A 22,669-nucleotide genomic window follows, 5' to 3' on the forward strand; every position below is an offset into this window, starting at 1 on the left:
CTGGAAGCTATAAGGCTATGGGTAGTTTAATCAAAGATGGGATTCACTGTGGGATAATCTAGGTAGTTGGGTGACTTTGTTGGGGAAGTTCCAGTGCTATTGTTAGGTATTTCCTCTGAAGGTTGGTCAGATTCTCTAGAAGACTCTAGCAACCTCCTCCTCTGAGGATGAAAGTTTATTAGCTAGTGTTTTGGGAATCAAGTTGGGAATAGGAATGGGATGGGTTAGAGGGAGCTCTCAATATTTTATCAGCATACTTTTTTTAATCTCCCTTTATTCAGTGATTCCTTGCTTTAATTTTTTTCTAGTGCACATTCCTCCACTTTCCAACCCAGAAAACACTATTTTATCCACTGTAAAAGAACAATGCACCACCTTTTGTCAGGTGAGGGGTGGGTCAATTATCCAACTGCACAAAGTTGTGTGAGAAAAATCTGAGGATGTGATTGTTTCTTAAGCTCACATTTGACTCATCTTGCTTATTTACAACTTCCACTCTCAATTCTTATTTCAAGAGGTATCTGGTACTACTGAAGTATTACATGATTGTGACATAAATCAAGTTCACAGTATTCCCAACTCATAGCTTAGGAGTTGGATTTCTCAGATCTACAAACTCACTTAGCACTTGTCCATGTTTTTCCAGCTTCTAAAACTCTGTCTTCTATTGTCTTCTTGGGGCTTCCCTAATGGCTCAGATGGTGAAGAATCTGCTAACAAAGCGGGAGACCTGGGTTTGATCCCTGAGTCGGAAAGATGCCCTGGAGAAGGGAATGGCGACCCACTCCAGTATTCTTGCCTGGAGAATTCCATGGACAGAGGCTACAGTCCATGGGATTGCAAAAGGTCAGACACAACTGAGTGACTAACACATACATTATCTCCTTACCTTTCTCCCTTTCGGGATTAAAAATCTTTTTTTTAACTCTATTTCTAAACTAAAGAGCCTCTTGATGAAGGTGAAAGAGGAGAGTAAAAAAGCTGGCTTAAAACTCAATAGTCAGAAAATGAAGATCATGGCATGAGGTCCCTTCAGCCCTTCAGTCCATGGCAAATAGATGGGGAAACAATGGAAACAATGACAGACTCTATTTTTGGGGGGCTCCAAAATCACTGCAAATGGTGACTGCAGCCATGAAATTAAAAGACGTTTGCTCCTTGAAAGAAAAGCTATGACAAACCTAGACAGCATATAAAAAGCAAAGACATCACTTGGCTGACAAAGGTCCATCTAGTCAAAGCCATAGTTTTTCCAGCAGTCATTTTTGGATGTGAGAGTTGGACCATAAAGAAAGCTGAGTGCCAAGGAATTCATGCTTTTGAACTATGGTGTTAGAGAAGACTCCTCAGAGTCCCTTGGACTGCAAGGTGATCAAAACAGTCAATTCTAAAGGAAATCAACCCTGAATGTTCATTGGAAGGACGGATACTGAAGCTGAAACGCCAATACTTTGGCAAACTGATGCGAAGACCTGACTCATCAGAAAAGACCCTGATGCTGGGAAAGATTGAAGGCAGGGGGAGAAGATGACGACAGAGGACGAGATGGTTGGATTCCATCACTGACTCAATGGACATAGTTTGAGCAAGCTCTGGGAGATGGTGAAGGACAGGGAAGCCTGGTGCTGTGGTCCAATGGAGTTGTAGAGGTGGACACAACTGAGAGACTGAACAACTATTCTTTTTATGGGCAAAGAGATACAGTACATGAATCTTTACCTAGAAGAACTTCCTAATTTTTTAAAAGCCAAATGAAACCTCACTTTATGAAATTGGGTTTGTATTTAAGTTTTCAAGAATTATTACCCAATCCAGTCTCCTTCCCTCAAGACACCATCCTTGTAGAGATAACCTGAATTTCTGGATGAGTGTCAACTGGTCATGATGTCTTAGTTTCTTGTACCCTCATAATCAATTTATAATGATCTTTTTCTTTGTTAAGAGATAAATCCTCATTTTTTAAAAGATGAAAATATAGGAAAGCATATTTTTGGAAGTAATTTTTGGGTAATATATATTCTCTAACTTAGGGACTAAGAACATATCTCATTCTTTTTATCAGCTATGTTTCCTTCCTTAAATGAAGAAAGGACAGAGATTAAGTCTACACAGCAATCACTCCAAGGAAGAAGCTCAAGAGTAATACCAATTTCCCTAGTGAAATCACTACATGATGAGTCATTAGCTTGTAATTTTCAATCTAAAGCTTTGTAATTTTAATTAAGTGGCTGTGTGCCACTGAAGACCAAACTAAAAATCTTGAAATTAAGCAAAATATACATACAAATAGGTTCTAAATATGTTATTTTCTAATGACAGTGACAAAAATCAGTCTGTTAGTTTGGCAGAAAATATTACCACATACCTGAAATTATGATATATAGAATATATAAAGAACTTTCGTAACTCAACAGCAAGAAGGCAAACAGAAATGAGATTTGAAAAGATGCATTACCAAAGAGATACAAATAACAAGCAGATGAAAAGATGTACAACATGATTAGTCATTAGGAAAATGCAAATTGAAGCCACAATGATATCACTATACAACTACTAGAATAGTTAAGATAAAAAATCAACCAAATAAAAAAAAAAAACAAAAAAAACAAGCAATGAAAAAAATGTTGAGCAACTGTAATACATTGTTGGTAGACATATAAAATGGTACTGCCACTTTGGAACACAGCTTGGCAGTTTCTTATAAAGTTAAACACACTCTTACCAATTCCAAACCCAAAAGAAATAAAACATTATATTTACACAAAGACCTGTACTTGAATTATTAGCAGCTTACTTATGGTAGCCCCAAATTGGAAGCATAGATCAAGTGGGGAATGGATAAATAAACAGTGGTATATGTAATCTGTGGAACAGTACTCAGTAATAAAAAGGAGTAAATTAGGGATGCATAGAACATGGATGAGTCTCCAAAAGTATTACACTAAATGAAAAGTCAGACACAAAGAGTTGCACATTGTATGATTTCATTTTATATAACAATGTGGAAAAGGTAAAACTATAAGAACAGTGGTTGCCAGAGATTGGGGATGGAGAGATAACTAATCACAAAGAGGGCAGGCAAGAGCATTTTGGGATGATGAAAATTATCTATGCTCTGTTGTAATGATCACATGACTATATACATTTGTGAAAACTGTAACTGTACACTTAAAAGGGTGATTTTACCAAGCATAAATTATACCTAACATGGTTTTTAAAAAGGCAAAATATGCCTTAACACACATACACGCACACAATAAGCAGTAGAACAAAGAAAAAAGTAGTCAGAGCATGCAGAAAGCATAAAAAGAGCTAGCTGTTTAGTATACTACATATTTTATACAAACACATATAATTTCTTTTAAGTTGTGAAATAGAACTCCTTGGTGCAAGGAAACTGCTTACAGGAAAAGCATGAGAACTGTTCAAATATGGCATGTCACATATTTCAACTTTAATAAGTCGTTTGCATCTTCGTCTTTGTCTCCCTTTAACAAAAGGCTTTGCCAGCTTCTCCTTTCTTCTTTAAAAACTGCAGGCTTTATTTCTAATACAAGCATATCACAAAATAAACTTAAAGAAATCTGACTGCCTCTTATGTTGCCAAGAACAAAAGTACAAGTATTTTATGTTATTTTGTTTAATACACATAATCATTCAATCCTTTCACCACTTAAGAAAGCTGAAGCTCAGAGAAATTTAGTAATCATTTGAAGGCACCTTTAGCCATAAGAGACAGAGCCAAGATCTAAATCTGGGTTTGACCTGAAAACCCATGAATGATATATTTTTTAAGTTTTTATTTTGTATTGGGATATAGCTGATTAACACAGCAAAGGCACTCAGCATACATATACGTGTATCCATTCTCCCCCAAACTCCCTTCCCATCCAGGCTGCCACATAACATTGAGGAGAATTTCTTGTGGTCTACAATAGGTTTTTGTTGGTTATCCATTTTAAATAAAGCAGTGTATACATGTCCATCCCAAACTCCCTCTCTCTTTCCTCTATCCTCCCCCAACCCTGCCCTCGGCAATCATAAACTTCATAAGCTCCTTCTCTAAATCTGTGAAATCTGTGAGTTTGCTTCTGTTTTGTAAGTAAACTCATTCGTATCATTTCTTTTTAGATTCTGCATATAAGGAATGTCATATGATATTCTCATTCTCTGACTTACTTCACTCAGTATAACGCTCTCTGCTGCTGCTGCTAAGTCGCTTCAGTTGTGTCCGACTCTGTGTGACCCCATAGACATCAGCCCACCAGGCTCCCCCATCCCTGGGATTCTCCAGGCAAGAACACTGGAGTGGGTTGCCATTTCCTTCTCCAATGCATGAAAGTGAAAAAGTGAAAGTGAAGTCGCTCAGTCATGTCTGACTCTTAGCGACCCCATGGACTGCAGCCTACCAGGCTCCTCCGCCCATGGGATTTTCCAGGCAAGAGTACTGGAGTGGGGTGCCACTGCCTTCTCCGATAATGCTCTCTAGGTCCATTCATATTGCTGCAAATAGCACTATTTCATTCTTTTTTAATGGCTGAGTAATATTCCACCATATCTATATGTACCACATCTTCTTTATCTATTCCTCTGTTGATGGACATTTAGGTTGCTTTCATGTCTTGAGTATAGTGCTGCAATGAACACTGTATCCTTTTGGATGTTTTTCTCTAGATATATGTCCACAGGGTCTTACGGCAGCTCTATTTTTAGTTTTTAAAGGAACACTCATACTGTTCTCCATAGTGGCTGTATCAATTGACATTCCTTCCAAAAGTGTAGGATGGTTCCCTTCTCTCCACTCAGTCTCCAGCATTTATTGTTTGTGGATTTTTTTTCTGGCTGGTGTGAGGTGATATCTCATTGTAGCTTTGATTTGCATTTCTCTAATAATTAAGTATGTTGAACATCTTTTCATGTGCCTATTGGCCATCTATATGTCTTCTTTGGAGCAATGTCTAATTAGTCTTCTGCCCATTTCTTGAATGTGTTGTTTCTGTTAAGCATCACAAAGTGAAGTGGCTCAGTTGTGTCTGACTCTTTGCGACCCCATGGACTGTACCCTACTGGGCTCCTCTATCCATGGGATTTTCCAGGCAAGAATACTGGAGTGGGGTGCCATTTCCTTCTCCAGGGGAACTTCCCGACCCAGGGATCAAACCCAGGTCTCCCGCATTGTAGGCAGACCTTTACCAACTGAGCCACAAGGGAAGCATCACGAGCTGCTTGTAAATTTTGGAGACTAATCCCTTATCAGTCACATTATTTGCAAATATTTTCTCCCAATCTGTGTGCTGTCCTTTCATTTTGTTTACTGTTTCCTTTGCTGTGCAAAAGCTTTTGAGTTTAAGTAGGTCCCATTTCGGAGAAGGCAATAGCACCCCACTCCAGTACTCTTGCCTGGAAAATCCCATGGACGGAGGAGCCTGGTAGGCTGCAGTCCATGGGGTTGCTAACAGTTGGACACGACTGAGTGACTTCCCTTTCATGTTTCACTTTCATGCATTGGAGAAGGAAATGGCACCCCACTCCAGTGTTCTTGCCTGGAGAATCCCAGGGACAGGGGAGCCTGGTGGGCTGCCGTCTATGGGGTCGCACAGAGTCGGACACGACTGAAGCGAATTAGCAGCAGCAGCAGGTCCCATTTGTTTATTTTTATTTCCATTATTCTGGGAAATGGATGGAAAAAGATATTGCTGAGATTTATGTCAGAGAGTTTTTGCCTATGTTTTCTTCTAGGAGTTTAGTAGTGTCTGGTCTCATATTTAGGTCTTTAATCCATTTTGAGCTTCAAAAAGAATAAAATACTTTGGAATAAACCTACCTAAAGAGACAAAACATCTGTACTCCAAAAACTGTTAAGATGCTGATGAAAGAAATTGAAGATGACATAAACAGATGGAAAGATACACCATGTTTGTGGACTGGAAGAATCAATATTGTCAAAATGACTATACTACCCAAGGCAATCAATAGATTCAGTGTAATCTCTTATCAAATTACAAATAGCATTTTTCACAGAACTAGAACAACAACAACAAAAATCTCAAAGTCCGTATGGAGATACAAACAATCCTGAATAGCCAAAGCAATCTTAAGAAAGAAAAACAGAGCTAGAGGAATTAGGCTCCCTGACTTCAGACTCTACTACAAAGCTACGGCATTAATGATATTTTAAGCATTTCAGAAATTAGGATAAAATGCTAAATAAAAAACTATATACGTATAGCATTGAGAATTAAAGCCATTATAACTTTTAATGGAGTATAAACTGCACAACTACAAAATCAATATGCTGTATGGCTGCAAGCAATATACTGTAAATCAACTTCACTTTGTAATTAAAAAAAGAAAAAATACTAAACAAAAACCTGTATAAGAACTTGAGAGAAGATCTTAAAAGATCTTGAGAGAAACTAAAAAAGAAGCTTGTTGCTAATTACTTAAAGCAGGCAAATCTAGGAAATTTTGTGTATTCCTTGTTTTAAGGAAACTTGAATGCTAAAATACAAACTATATTTATTAGAGATTTAATAGAAGACAGTAATAGCAAATCACACATTTTTGTCCTTTTCACTTTATTTAGAAAAAAAAATTAGTAAAATTTACATATAAGAAGCGTGTATCTCAAACAGACCTTCTTAGGATTAAAATGGGAAAAAAAAACCCTTTTCATCTTAATAAGATGCTTTAAACAATTGTTTTATAAACATTTAACAGTCATGTTCCTGTAAGTCTAATACCAAATACAGTGCATTGCATATGCATTTTTCCTAAGCTCATTAAGTGATAAAATAACACCAGGTGGGAATCAGGAGACTTGAGTTCTAATTTTAACTCTTGATAGTTTGTGTTATGGGTTACATTGTGTACCCCCACATTTATATGCTAAAGCCTTAGCCTGAAACATGTCAGAAAGTGGATTTATTTGAAAATAGGGTAACTGGAGATGTAATTAGTTAGGATGAGGTCACACTGGAGTAAAACAGGCCTCTAATTTAACTAGTGTCCTCATAAAAGGGGGAAATCTGGACACAGTTACATGCGCAGGGAGAATACCATGTAAACATGAATGCAGAGATGGGGATGATGCATTATCAGCCAAGAAATGCCAAAGACTGTCAGCATACCATCAAAAGCAACAGAAGGAACCAACCCTGACAACATCTTGATCTGGACGTCTAGCCTCCAGAACTATGAGACAATAAATGTTATTTAATTTGGTACAGTTGGAGGATACAAAATTAACATACAGAAATCAGATGCATTTCTACATACTAACAAAATATCAGAAAGAGAAATCAAGGAAATAATCCAATCTACTGTCATATGAAAAAGAAAAAAATGCATAGGAATAAACCTACCTAAGGAAGCAAACGACTGAGTGACTGAACTGAACTGAAAGGAGGCAAAAGACCTGCACTCAGAAAAGTATGAGGTACTGATGAAAGAAATCAAAGATGACACAAACTGATGGAAAGATATACCAAGTTCTTGGATCAGAAGAATCAATATTGTTGAAGTGGCCATACTACCCAAGGCAATCTACAGATTCAATGCAATTCTTATCATATTATCAATGGCATTTTTCACAGAACTGGAACAAAAAAATTCTTAAAATTTTTATGAAGATAGAAAAGACACTGAAGAGCCAAAACTATTTTGAAAAAGAAGAATAGATGTGGAGGAATGACACTCCCTGACTTCAGATTATACTACAAAGCTACAGTCATAAAAACAGTATGGCATGGACACAAAACCAGACAAATAGACCAATGGAATAGGATAGAGTCCAGAAGCAAACCCATGCACTTACGGTCAATTAATCTAAAACAAAGCAGCCAGAGTTACATACTAGAGAAAAAAAAATCTCTTCAATAAGTGGTGCTGGGAAAATTGGACAGCTACATATAAAACAATGAAATTGGAACATTTTCTATAGCATGTACAAAAATAAACTCAAAATGGATCAAATGCCTAAATGTAAGACTGAATACTATAAAACTCCTAGAAGAAAACATAGGCAGAACACTCTTTGACATAAATGTCAGCAACATCTTCTTGGATCTATCTTCAAGAATAATGGAAACAAAAGCAAAAATAAACAAATGGGCCCTAAGTAAACTTAAAAGCTTTTGCTCAGCAAAGGAAATCATAAACAAAACAAAAAGATAATCTATGGAATGAGAGAAAAATGTCTGCAAATGATGTAACCAATAAGAGTTTAATTTCCAAAATATACAAACAGCTTATACAGGTCAATGTCAAAAAAACAAAAGCCAAAACAATAAAAAAAAAAAAAAACCAGGCAGAAGACCTGAACAGACATTTTTCCAAAGAAGACATACAGGATGGCAAGAGGCGTATGAAAAGATGTTCAACATCACTAATTATTAGAGAAATGCAAATCAAAACTACAATAAGATATCTCCTCATACCAGTCAGAATGGCCATCATTAAAAAGTCTACAAATAACAAATGGCAGAGATGGTGTGGAAAAAAGGGAAACCCCCTACACTGTTGATGGGAAAACTGGTGCAACCACTATGGAAAATAGTACAGAGGATCCTTAAAAAATTAAAAATAGAGTTGCCATATGATGCATCAATTCCATTACTGCGTGTATATATATCCAGAGAAAATGATAACTTGAAAAAAGACATGCACTCTAATGTTCACATCAACACTATTTACAATAGCTGAGACATGGAAGCAACCTAAATATCTGCCAACAGATGAACTGATAAAGAAGATGTGGATGTATACACATACACACATGGAATATTACTCAGCCATTATAGAGAGGAATGAAATATTGCCATTTACAGCAACATGGATGGAACTAGAGATTATCTATTAACTGAAGTAAATCAGACAGGGAAACACAAAGATATACATATCATATCACTTACATGTGGAATCTTAGAAAATGATACAAATGAATTTACAAAACAGACACAGACTCACAGCTACAGAAAATAAACTTATTTACCAAAAGGGAAAGGGCAGGGGGAGGGGTAAATTAGGAGCTGCAAGAGGAAGGAGACATATGTATACCTATGGCTGATTCATGGTGATGTATGGCAGAAACCAGCCCAGTACTATAAAGCAATTATCCTTCAACTATAAATAAGTAAATTAAAAAAAAGAAAATTAGGAGTTAGGAATAGCAGAGACAAACTGCTATATATAAAATAGATAAACAACAAGGACCCAGGAACTAGATATCTTATAATAACCTATAATGGAAAAGAATCTAAACACATATATTTAAAAAAATTTTTTTAAAAGCTACCCAGTTTGTGGTTCTTTATTATGGCAACCCTAACAAACTAATGCATTTTGTAATTATATAATTTTGGATATGCTATTTCAAAATTCTGGGCTCTACATTTCAAATGCTATCTTTTTAAATATTTGTTTTCTTCTAAAACCTCTCACCAAATATTTTAAATATTTCTCACTGTATCTAAATATTAGAGTTACATTATTTGAGTTATACTCAACTTAAGATGAAGATAATATTTCCAAATGAACGGCTGAACAGATACTATTAGAGTCTAAAGACAAAAATCTTAGCAGTATAAGGTTCTAATTTGTTTAGATATTTACTGGCAAATGCTCCTCAAATGAGGAGAATTATCAACTAGTACTATCTAGTGCTTTTTACGGTTGACAGACCTTCCCCTCCTTCCTTGAGTTCTTATTAACTCAGTTCAACAGAGCAAAATTGCACATTTGATAAAAGGCCAACTTCTCGGATTTCTTACTAATCTGTAGTTCCTCATACGATGATCAGTTATGGCCCTCTTCCTGACTGGTGATAGCCAATTTGCTGAATATCAACTTAAATTATTATTTTCTACTTTAAAATCCCACATAAAATTTTTAAAAATTAAAAACAAAATTTTTTTCTTCCAGTTTTGCTGAGAGATAGTTAACTCAAAAACTGTTTAGATCTGACTACTCTTTATTTGGCACTTTTACAATTCTTTGTTTAATGATCATCTTCAATTTTGAATACTTCTTCCCCTTCCTGTTGGCTTCTTTGATTTTGCCAGGATCTTTCATTTCCTCCCTTAAAACCTTTACTTACCTAAGAGCTATTGGCTTACTTTTTTTTTCCCCCAATGTAGCAATAAAGATTTGCATTACCTTTGTTTTCTGTCTGAAAATATTAGAACACTAAATTGGTGTATACATTTCACTGTTGTGTGTGTGTGTGCTCAGTCGTGTCCAACTCTTGGTGACCCCATAGACGGACTACAGTCCATCAGGCTACACTGTCCATGGGGTTTTCCAGGCAAGAATACTGGAGTGGGTTGCCATTTCCTACTCCAGGGGATCTTCCCAACCCAGGGGTTGAACCTGTGTTTCCTTCATCTCCTACACTGGCAGACAGATCCTTTACCATCCACTTGGGAAGCCCCGAATTTCACTATATCCAACCTATAGTAATAGAAAACCCATTCACTTAAAGAAGTTTTAGATAGTAGGTATACAATGTCAGATGCCTAAGATGAGACTGGGGCTACAGACAGAGCTTAGACAAACGAATTCTTTTTGTTTTTTTGGACTGGGTCTTAGTTGTGGCCTGCCAGATCTTTAGTTGTGATGTGCAAACTCTTAGTTGTGGCATGTGGGATCCAGTTACCTGATCAGGGACGGAACCTGGGCCCCCCTGCATTAGGAGTACAGAGTCTTAGCGAATGGACAACCAACAAAGTCCCCAAACCAATTCTGAAGACATTACTATTTCCATTATTCCAAAAATCTGTACTAGCTAATTCCTGAAACATTGTCTAATCTCAATAACTACAAACAAACCATTTCACTTATTTTTACAAAAGGAGCATTAGCAGTTTAAAGAACTGATTAAAGAAATGCTAGCAATGTAATTTTTAAATATGATACAAAAAGAAGGAATAGGCAAACCAACTGAACAAAAAAGAGTCCAGAAACGACCTCAAATATACATGGTAATGTAATATACAATAAAGATGACATTTCAAGTCAGTGGGGAAAAGGTGAATTTTTCAATTAATGGTATTTGACTAGATGTTAGCCGTTTGAAAAAAAGTTAGAAGTCCCCACATCACTCCTTTTACTAAAGTAACTCTCACAGAAATCAAATTCAAATATGAAATTGTAGTTGAAAATGTAACTACATGAGTTATAGTCTTTAAGGGCTTTCCAGGTGGCTCAGTGGTAAAGAATCCACCTACCAAGGCAGGAGATGCAGGTTTGATCCCTGAGTAGGGAAGATTCCCTCAAGAAGAAAATAGCAACCCACTCCAGTATTCTTGCCTGGGAAATCCCATGGACAGAAGAACCTGGCGGGCTGCAGTCCACGGGTCACAAACAGTCAGACATGACTGACCAGCTCAACAACAATAACAACAAATAGTTTTTGAGGGGGAAACACCTATCCAAACACAATACAGTAGCCATAAAGGAAAAAGTCAAAAAAAGGACCCAAAATGTTTAATTTCTGTTAGGCTTAAAAAAAGACTATAAAACAAGAAGAAAGCGACAAATGACAACCTGAGGGGGAAACATTTACAATAAATATGACAAACTGCCAAATATGATATAAAGAGCTTTTACAAATCAGTTATTGAAAAAGATATGAACAAGCGACGAGAAGAGGAAAAACTAAGAGTTCTAAACATAAGAAGTTACTCAGCCCCTTGAATAAAGAAGTGCAAAATCTAATATGAGACACTATTTTTATCTATCAGTTTGACAAATATTTAACATTTCCAAAACCCGACTTTCTCAATACTTGAAGGTATTGGGAAATAGAGACACTCATACACAATCAGTAGGAATGAAAAGTGGTACTTTTGAAAGGGCATTTGACAGTAAACTATAAACAAATTTAAAAATATTACATATGTTTGTTTCAAGAGTGCTTACAGTAAAACAAACTTAAACATGAGCTAAATGTCCAAGAACAGGGAAATGGCAAATAAATGTTATAGGCACATAATTCAACAAAGTGTAGTAAATGTCCAAGACATAGTAAATGAAAACAAGGTACAGAATAATAGGTTTAGAATGATGCAATCTGTGTAAATGAAAAAGGAAGGATAGAAACAAATAAATGCTTATATAGACATGATATTATCTGGAAGAACAGACCAAAAATTTAACTTTGGTTATTTCTTGAGTACAGGACTAACAGTAAAGAGAAGCATTTACTTTGCAAACCTTTTCATGGTATGGTTTATATTTTTTTCACCATAGGTATTTTAAAACAGAACTTAAAAATTAATAAGTTTAAATACTCCATAAACATTGCTTTTGATTGATGAAATACAACTAATAATACAACTAACATTCACTGAACATCTATATGGAAAGTTTTGTAGCAGAGACTGAGTCTTAAGTAAATAACTACTAAACTACAATAACTGAAAAATTCAACTTACCACACTCATTTATTCAAGATACACATACATCATTTCCCACAAAGTGACACAGCACTGTTTTTCTTATTAACTTACTCCCAACCCCTCACATTAAGAATTATTTCCAGGTAACAAATTCTCCCAAGAAATACAAAGTTCCTTGAAAGTATTTCACTCAATTTATTATCACAGAGTTAAAGAACATGATTCAAATAAAGAATGACTTCATTGTTAAGCTAAAATAAGAAAACAATGAATTAGGTTCTATGGGAAAAGGTGGGCTCAAGTGTTATGTTCACTAACAAATAATAAATACGTTAATGAATTACAGTAGTCACAACTCTTCAAGTCCAGACTTCCTCACATATGAGCATTATGATTTCCTAAGGATGTCATGTGTGTGAATTCAAACATATTTATTATTTGCCTTCAAAGATTAATTGATACAGGTAATAGCCCACATTTAAGGAAAGCAAAGATAACTATTTAACAGAGGTTAGTATTGTATTTTCGGAGAGGGCAATGGCACCCCACTCCAGTACTCTTGCCTGGAAAATCCCATGGATGGGGGAGCCTGGAAGGCTGCAGTCCATGGGGTTGCTGAGGTTCGGATACGACTGGGCGACTTCGCTTTCACTTTTCACTTTCATGCATTGGAGAAGGAAATGACAACCCACTCCAGTGTCCTTGCCTGGAGAGTCCCAGGGACGGTGGGGCCTGGTGGGCTGCCGTCTGTGGGGTCACACAGAGTCGGACACGACTGAAGCGACTTAGTAGCAGTATTGTATTTTAAAAATTTAACTCAAATACATACTCTATTTGTCAACTTCATTCTGAGAAGCTCACTGAATTCAGTTATATTTTGGAATTTCCTTGAAATATTATGTAACAGTGAACCTGGGAACCCACAGAGTAGGAGCAAAGTTGAAGGAGTTCAGGAATGTAAATGCTTCTGTTTCCCCCGCCACCTGTTTAGCTATGCGTGGGTGCTCAGGCACTTCTGTCGTGTCCAACTCTTAGCAACTCCAAAGACTGCAGCCCGCCAGGCTCCTCCGTCCATGGGGATTCTCCAGGCATGAATACTGGAGTGGGCTGCCAGGCCTCCTCCAGGGGATCTTCCCAACCCAGGGATCTAACAGGAGTCTCTTATGTCTCTGCATTGGCAGGACGGTTCTTTACCACTAGTGCCACCTGGGAAGCCCTGCTTAACTATAGTGAAGATTAACTACCCCTCAGATTCTGCTGCTTTATTATTTTTTTTAACCTTCTGTACTACCACCTAGCCCAGTGAATACTTCCACTAGGTTCTTCCAAACTTTTCAAATCATTTTGGTTTCCTACTCATTTATTTGATTATGAACTGCAATAAAAGTTCTGTAAGCAACTACAGATCTAAAAACAATAGAAATCTACAAAGAACTAACACATGGCTTTTTCCTGAGTAGATGCAATGTAAATATTTACTGAAACTTTTTCTTTTTCCCAAATAAGCCAGGCACTATTAACACAATCCATAATTCAAGACAACATAACTAAATTTAACTCCACAAAAATTAGCATGGCACTCTACGAATAGTATTTCTTAGGAAGATATAAAACCTCATTCGTCTCTTTCCACATCACCAATCAATAAACTATTTTCAAAGAGTCAAACAAGCACTGTAACTAACAAGCATCTAACAATATGCAAAAGAAGGAAGAAGGGAAGAACCAAAGGAAGACATTTCAAGATTATAAAATATATTTCTATCCCTGATTCATTCTTTCCTCGAGCATGAGCAGTGATCCATCTCAAAAGAAAGAAAACTCTAAAATGCTAAACTAGATACAATTTCAAAAGTTCATTATAATGAACCACAAACCAGTCAAAACAAACACTGAGTTTTTACGTTCAACCTATTTCTTTAAAATTGTCTTTAAGAATGGAGAGCAGTAGTTTCATTCTGAACATTTCCAAATAAATCCTCCATAAATTTTTCCAACTCAATATTCAACTAAGTATTTGTTTTCAAACTGTGAACACTTAAGGGCAGAATGTATGAAAAATGATGGAAAAATACTACATGATTTTCCTTAAATGTGTAACATAAACATATGTTAAGTCATTTAGATATGAACACATATCCAAAGCATACCATTTGCTTTTTATAAACAATATAAATTCTCTCATAAAGTGAATTCTCTTTGGATGTATCAGTGAAATCTAAGACTGTTTTAAGACACTCATTTTTAGATTTTTAACTACAACAGCTTCCTTAACTGACTTCCACTTAACTAATCTGCCTTGTTGTTACTGTTTTGGTTAAGTCTGTGTCCGACTCTCTTGCGACCCTGTGGACTGTAGCCCACCGGGCTCCTCTATCGAAGGGATTTCCCAGGCAAGAATACTGAAGTGGGTTGCCTTTTCCTTCTCCAGGCGATCTTCCTGACCCAGGGATCAAACTCACATCTCTAGCACTGCAGGTAGATTCTTTACTCTGAGCTCCTAGGGAAACTTTCCCAACCTGACTTAGATAACATGTTTTTAACCTTTATTAAACATGCCATGAATGGTAATCACTCTCAACTAGTATGTTATTTTTAGTACATTCAGGTACTTCTGACCTACTAGTTGAGTTACACGTTTAACAATTCATTCGGTTGTTCCTAAACCTGTTTATATCAGTTTACTTGCTGTAGTCCTTACATAACTTAAACATTATGTAAGCCTATGGAACACAAAAGCAAAGAGTTATATCTATGTAAATGAAGTTGAGTGCAAGCTGAGGAGAATGACTCAATAAAGGTGAGTCATTCTTTTAAAAGGTATTAAATTAGATAAAGGTGAGACATCTGTAAAATATTAGGGAAAAACATTAAAAGTCAAAAAGAGGAACCTATATTTAGGGTTTTTCAAAAGTATCTTTAAGGCTTTATTCCACTTTAGAGAATCAAAACTGGAAATTGCAGATCATGCATTATGGATGTACTACTTTACACAAAAACTTCTCTCAACCATGATCTTCAAAGAGATATTGTTAGCTCTACATCAGAAAGTTGATTAAGTGAATTTAGATTTATGGTCTATTACATTTTAAGTCAAAATTTCAAAATGTTACAATATGTATCTTTTTACTTTCCTCGTTTAACTTTTTCAATAACTCACTAAGTAACTGTGCCAACCTATCAGATATGAAGCCATCTAACATGTTTTTCTGAAGCCCTTGTTTAAGGGCTTGTTGTAACCAACTAGACAAATCCTACATGTCTAAATAAAATAACTGGAGGAGGCAACAGCAACCCACAGAATCCCATGGACAGAGGGAACTGGCAGGATACAGTCCATAGCGTCACAGAGTCAGACACAACTGAGCATGCACGCACACAAACAAAATAATAGTGTCCAGTGATATACTCTAAAATAATTCTACGGAAAAAAGTACTAGACTATGCTTCACAAGGGCAAGGATCTTAATCTATTCTTTTCATAAACATAAGCCCCAAGAATAGAGTTCCTAGTGTATAGCTGATGCTCAATCAACATTTGTTGAATGAAGGGAAACAGGAACTCACCGTGATGACAGCCTTGCTAAGACAGATGGATCCTCTGCAGCCATACTCTGTCTCATCTTCAGATTTGTAGTAACTCAGAGTGTTATTTTTCAAAACTACCCAGCGATCCTGCCACCCATGAATATAGTTTGTCCACTGAAGGAAAAGAAAACAAAAAATTAAGTCAGTATTTTAGAAATCCAAACACTCTTAAACAGCAGTCAATCTAAGTTTAAGACCAAAATGTGAAAAGTTCTAACTACAAACAGTTAAAATTAAAAAAGCTAAGATTTTCCAGATTAAATATGATTTTCCATAATTTCTTCAAAATTATAGATAAAATAGACAATAAATAAAACATAACATCTAAAGAATAAAAACTGAAGCACATTTCGGTTAAAAATTCTGCTTTTTTTTTTTCTGGTGTGCTTTCATCCTCCCCTCCTCACCACCTTCAAGACTTAAATTTGTTTCTGTCCCTGTCGCATTCGACATATTCAACAGCAAAATAAGTTTGGCTACACAGTCTCTCACTCCCCTCATGCATGAAGCATTCTAAAATAGAAGCCAATCATGCCCAAAACTCTGTTTTTGTTGTTAAGTTATTCCTATATGAAAATGTATGATGTTTCTGACTACATTAAAGTAAAAATACAGATCACCTCTTTGGCATATCTATCAACTACTTTTACCTCCATAGCACTCTTTGAAGATCTATTTTTCAAACTCAAGGGTAAAATACAAACATAAAATTGGTTTCCAAAAACATACTTGGATTATCTGTTTCCAGTACCTACAAATGGTTTGTGCTGCTAAAGTTCTGCTGCTGCACAGTGAGGATCAAAACCAATAAACTTACAAAGGCAGAAATGTAACCTCTATCGGAATTGTTGATATTGTATATTTTTATGCCCTGGGGTTTTAAGTAGACAATTCAAAAACTATCTGCCAAAAACTAACTCTAAATGGATTGTTAAAAATATACTGCATTGGCTCAGAGAAATCTTTTCTTTACTGTTTCCTAATTCAACAGGTTTGAGACTGTTTGGCTCTTAACATCTTCTAAACTCCACCATTACAAGCCCTCCCTAAGAACTTATCCACACAGGATAAGCGCCCTGAGATTTACCACCACTTAAGACAGCGACTTAAAATGACAACAAATAGACACAAAAATAAATTTACCTCTACCATAGAGTGCACTACCCCACTATGTTCCTATTTCTTTGGCTATACTGCTACTTCCAGTCATTCAGACTCAAACCCGGCTCAGGATTCTGGTATAGCATGGACAGAGCAGTGGATACAACATCAGAGAGGCTCAAGTACTTTCCTAGCTGTGTGAAAAGTTTTGACAAATTATTTAACTTCATCTTTCCTGCCTATTAAACCCTTAAATCTGACTCTCATCTTTTTTCAAGTAATCCAATCAAATTATCAGGGGCTTCCCTGGCGACACAGACGGTAAAGAATCTGCCTGCAATGCAGGAGACCTGAGTTCATTCCCTAGGTCAGGAAGATCCCCTGGAGAAAGGAATGGCTATCCACTCCAGTATTCCTGCCTGGAGAGTTCCATGCTCAGAGAAGCCTGGCGGGCTACAGGTCATGGGGTCGCAGAGTCGGACACGACTGACCAAATAATACTTTCTGGGTTCCTGAGAAGGCTTAATAACCTTACCTCTAATATCTTCTGCTTTTAATTTCATAACTTACATAATCTTATTTATTAGGCATATTTTGCTTATTTATCTTACATATTAACCTCATTTAGTCTCCAGTTACAAAACTTACATGAACAACTGATTGCCTACAATAGACACTGTTTAGACTGGTATACCTTAATCCTACCTTGTATTCAATTATTGCCTCTCAGAAAACTAGTAACTGTGTGACTACGGTCAAGTTACTTATCCTCTGTTTGTTTGTCACATTTTACCTCTTAAAGTTTTTTAAGATTAAGCATGAACAGACTTAGAACACTGCCAAGCACATAGTATTTTCTCAGTTGGAAGCAGAATTATGAATAGCTAATGAAGCTCTCTATACAAGGGACTTCCCAAGCAAGAATACTGAAGTGGGTTGCCATGCCCTTCTCCAGGGGATCTTCCAGACCCAGGAATTGAACCCAGGTCTCCTGCGTTGCAGGCAGATTCTTTACTGGCTGAGACATCCGGGTTCTCCAAAAATGAAGCTTAGAATCCTTCAGGGAACCTCACAAGAACAGATCCCTTTCAAAGTGACAGACAAGACACTAACAATTTTGTGCCCATACTTTTATATTATATTCTTATAGAAGACCCAATAATCACATAAACTTCAGGCCCTTTACCCAGGTAGTGTTAACTCTATTCACAACCAGGCGGCAGACTTCTGCCTTTCCTCCTAGCCTCACAACATTTCTTCACTCTTCCCCATTCAACAGAGCCAAGGCGATATGTGGGCACTGCAAGAGAATTAAATGATCCTGCTTCCTAGTAGTCCAGCAAGCATAAATTCAGGAGGAAAAAAAAACACATTTATAATAAGGATCAGAAGCAAGTCACACATAAAATGCTATATGAATGAATACTCTACTATATTCATAGGAGATAACACCCTTGAGGAAAGGAGTGCTGGGATGGCTGGCAAAATAAAAGTCTTCATAGAAAGAACAGTTGAGATGGACTCCAGAGATGGACAGAATTTCAGCCAATAGTTAGGTGTGTGAAGAAAACATTAGATAAAGATAAGGTAATAAAGTTGGAGAGAATTCAGAAGAAATTGGGTGAGATTTATCCAGGCTTAGTTGCTCTCAAGTCCATCTAAGGCCTGAATCTTTTCCCATCCATAACCCAACTTGACATCTGTTATAACCACCTAGAATTATTGTCAACCCAGTATTTTTGGAACTTAACGTGTCTAAGAAACAAGCCTGTAGAAAATATATTCATATTAAAAAAACGCTGGGCTGCTGTATTTCTCATACAAGTTTACTCTACCACCACCATTTCAAATTCACTCCATTCGTGGGGGAACAAAACAAGTTAGCATTAGGATTTAACTACATTACTAAACAGAAGTTAAACAACAGACACTGAGTTCTAACCTTTGTTTAAAATTACCAAGTGAATACAAAGATTCAAAATATATATGTACTTGAAACTTAAAAACATACATTCACTATAAAACATTCTTGATGAAAAAGCTTCCAAGAAAACATATGTATCCATAAATTGCTAAATTTCAGGGAAATTTCTTTCTTAGCTGTTAACAAGAATACCAAAACCTACGTCCCTGTTGATTCCAGGTACACAGCAACATGGAAGTTATCTGCCTACTAAAGAAGTGGTCAAATACTACATCTCTATGCACTTAAATATCACAGAGACAAATCTTTTTTTTTTTTTGGTCATAAAGTATATACTACAACACTCTGCTTAAGTGATTCTTGGATACTCACACACAGCGCATACTCAGAGCACTGGTGACTCCACCCCTCACTACAATCCTATCCCACAAAAAGGGATAATCAATAGTTCAAAAGTACAGCTTGTTTTTGTAAAATACTTAACACACCACAATACTAATTTGGTGAAATTATCGGAATCACTGAGAAGCAAAAAAGATTCATTAACAGTTCCAAAGGAAAATGTACACCCATCACACATGTTCAATCCAGATTCCTAAATTACAAGATACATCTAATCCAAAGAGACCCTGGGGAGTTTCACCTTACTGAAAATTTTTCACTGAAATTCCAATAATGATTACATTATCAACACACTGTAATTTTTCCATACACAAATAAAAGTTAACACGTGCAAGCCTTAGTTTTGACATACTCATGCCTTTCATAGGTCCTTTCTCAGTCTTCTAAAGACAATATAAAAGCCTAATATGAAACGATTACACAAACGACGTCCAAAAGCTTAGCCAAAGTAGGTATACTGAAAGCATGGTGATTTCTTAATAGGCAGTGGCTGCACATGATCTAGTATCTTATGACCAGCCTGTTGAAAGACTGGACCCTGCTCCCCTTCTCCAAGTTAACTGCCAGCTCCAGCCATTTCTAAAAGTTTAACAGAAAGAGAAAACGAAGTAAAAAAGGCAATGTGGATCTTATCACAGCAAAAACCTAAAAGAAAAAGAAAGAAAAGAAGGAAAGAAAACAAAACCTTAACAACAAACCCCAAACCACGTACTACCAACGGAAAAGATTACCCACCTTCCCTCTTAAAAGGGGCCTCATCCATTTTCGTTAACTAGCTTTCAAATTCTACAAATGACTATCTACTTCGTAAAAATTTTGGAAAAAATGTTTTTAAAAAAATACAGGAAAAGTAAGATGTCTTTTCCTAACTCTGCCCCCTGTCTGCAAGAATACTTTACTAAATAACACTCTTCTTGGACTAAATAAATGTCGGTTTCCATTCTGACATGTTTCAAGTTACTACGAATATTTCTTGTACCTATCACCTGCCGATTCAATAGCTCCCTCTGAATTGGGGTAAAGGGTGAAAGGAAAGTACAAAACGTCCTCCTCATTTAGATCTCTCACTACATCTAGCCTGGCATAGTTTCCCACCTCACATTTCAGCACCAAGCCAAGTTGCTCCGGCTTCTTTCTCAAAAACTGCGTCTACAAAAATCCCCCACCCCTGCTCTGCTCGGCATCTCTGGACAAACCTCTTTACCGTACTCGTTCCTTCGGATACTGCTGTTGCTCATCCCGAATTCCTATATCCAGGACGCCTGCCGCCCGGGGTCCCGAGTCGCGGTGCGCATCCCGTTCCCAAACTGGATGGATCCCCGGGTTGGGACGAGCTTCCCCCGGTCCTAGGCCGCCGAGACCCAGGGCAGGCGAAGAAGACCGTCCCCTTCTGCCCCCACCCCCACCGCGGCCCCGGTCCGGGCACTTCAGCGGCAGGACTCGGCCCCACACCCCGGGCCCATTCCGCAGCCCCCGCCCCGGGACAATCCGTGTTCTCGCTGCCAGCCCCACCCCGTGCCCTCAGCTGCTCGCCTCGCGGCAGGTGAGTCCGGGCAAGGGGCCCCTCAGCCTCGCGGACTGCTCACCTTGCTGAGGACTCCGCAGCGCTCCACCGGCGGCCCGGACTCCGTCTCCGGATCCTCCTCCGAGCCCGACGAGTTCCAGCTCTGGTTATCCGACATGGAGGCGCGACAGCCGAGCAGGAGACCGGCCCCCGCTCCCTGAGCTGCGCCGGTGGAGGCGCCCAGTCCCCGGGGTGAAGGGTCGGGGGATGGCGAAGGAAGGAGTGCCCGCTCCGGTGCAGGAGGGAGCGGGAGGAGGGATGGAGTCCGCCCGCCGCGCCGCCGCCGCCGCCGCCGCCGCGCCTGACACCAAGCGGACCGGGGAAGGAGGTCGAGGGGCGAAGGAAGCCTGCCCTTCCAACCGTCAGCCGTCGCCGTCGTTGTGACCCCTGCGCTGCGCCCGGCGCCGCCGCCCGAATTTGGCCCCCTCGATGCCAACCTCGGGGGAGAGGAAAAGAGGAGGAAGACGGGAAGAGGGAAAACCCAGCTGCAGAGACCCAAGTCCACTCACACCTCCGCTAGGCCGCCATCTTCCTGCCTAGCCCACTATTTACCCTCCCCTCCCCTCTTCCCTCCCTTTCGTCCTCCCATTCTCCCCTCTGCTCCCCGCCCCGTCCCCCTCCCAACGTCTGACGCGTCACGCCGAGGCTCGGAGTTCCCTCCCGCAACTTACCTCCGGCCCTCCCGGGTGACGCCGGGTAGGAAAGTAGGAGGAGCGGAGAAAGGAGAAGGCGGGATGGGGACCCCGCTGTGCTGCATTCTGGGAAGGACGCTGCTCCGTGCGCCGCGCAGCCTCCTGGGAGTTGTAGTCGCGGTCCGGAGGCAACTGGTGAGTGATCCGCGCCGGGAGGGCTGGTCGCCTTGGGGACCGTCAGAGGGAGGGTGGGCTTCGTTTGATAGTTGCATGACCCGTCCCCTGTGCCACGCTCCTATCTGTGCCTAGCGTGTTTATGACGAACCCGCCGGGCTTGTGGACCGGGACGTGAGACAGCTTGCGGGGGATGCCCGGGCCTGCCCTCCGTGGCCGTTTCCCAAAAGCCGGATAGCATCTTGCCGCTTGCCTGGGCAGAAGCATACCGGGCTTTTCTGCCTCAACCACGGGCCGGGGGGTTGCGACCTCTCTAATGACGAGGGCATTTCTTTCCGTCAAACCACCTCTGCAAATTTCGAAGATCTTCCGTCTCGCCGTTTAGAAGTTAGACTTCACCTGAGGTTTCCCAATTTAGAAGGGAGAATTTTTAGTCCCTTCTCACCAGAGCAAGAACTTTTCTTTGTTAGATTTACAGAGTTTTTAATTGTGGAAAGTAATTTTGGAGATGTCGGAGAATAAATGACATTGAAGAGTTTTTAAAGGAAAATAAGAATGTGAGGTGAGAGAGATGAGATGAGACTTCCCTCATTGTCCAGTGATTGGGACTTCGCCTAACAATGCTGGGGTGCAGTTTCGATCCTTGGTCGGGGAGCTAGGATTCCACATGCTTCGTGGCCACTTCCTTGCATTAACAGAGATGAAAGTACAGTAATCTTATTGAGTGATAACGGGTTAAGCAGTAGGAGGTTGGCTTTGCCTGAAGACTAGAATTAGTGGAAAGACTGAGAGAAGATCTAACAGATTTCATTTTGCTTTTTTGCATATATTAAGATAATTTTTATGGGGAGATCGTTAACTTTGTAGCATCAATTCTTTCATCTTG

General features: G+C 38.7%; 2 protein-coding genes across 5 annotated transcripts in view; one reads left to right on the forward strand and one right to left on the reverse strand.

The window, feature by feature from the left end:
- Positions 1 to 21,734, reverse strand: part of COL4A3BP (collagen type IV alpha 3 binding protein) — a 131,506-nt gene extending 109,772 nt beyond the window's left edge. Inside the window, exons 1-3 of one of the 4 annotated variants that reach the window (XM_027552902.1) lie at positions 21,649 to 21,734; positions 21,000 to 21,402; positions 15,966 to 16,100 (exon numbers count right to left, since the gene is read on the reverse strand). In XM_027552902.1, coding sequence (XP_027408703.1) covers positions 15,966 to 16,100; positions 21,000 to 21,402; positions 21,649 to 21,734 — 624 coding nt within the window. Of the gene's footprint in view, positions 1 to 15,965; positions 16,101 to 20,609; positions 20,712 to 20,999; positions 21,572 to 21,648 lie in introns of those variants that run through there. The other 3 variants (XM_027552901.1, XM_027552899.1, XM_027552900.1) reach the window with 3 other exon arrangements.
- Positions 21,616 to 22,669, forward strand: part of POLK (DNA polymerase kappa) — an 80,885-nt gene continuing 79,831 nt past the window's right edge. Inside the window, exon 1 of the mRNA XM_027552895.1 lies at positions 21,616 to 21,804. Within this exon, the coding sequence (XP_027408696.1) occupies positions 21,712 to 21,804 (93 nt within the window). The 5' untranslated portion in view covers positions 21,616 to 21,711. The remainder of the gene's footprint in view (positions 21,805 to 22,669) is intronic.

The sequence above is a fragment of the Bos indicus x Bos taurus genome, chromosome 10 (genome assembly GCF_003369695.1).
Source record: "Bos indicus x Bos taurus breed Angus x Brahman F1 hybrid chromosome 10, Bos_hybrid_MaternalHap_v2.0, whole genome shotgun sequence".
Taxonomy (NCBI): domain Eukaryota; kingdom Metazoa; phylum Chordata; class Mammalia; order Artiodactyla; family Bovidae; genus Bos; species Bos indicus x Bos taurus.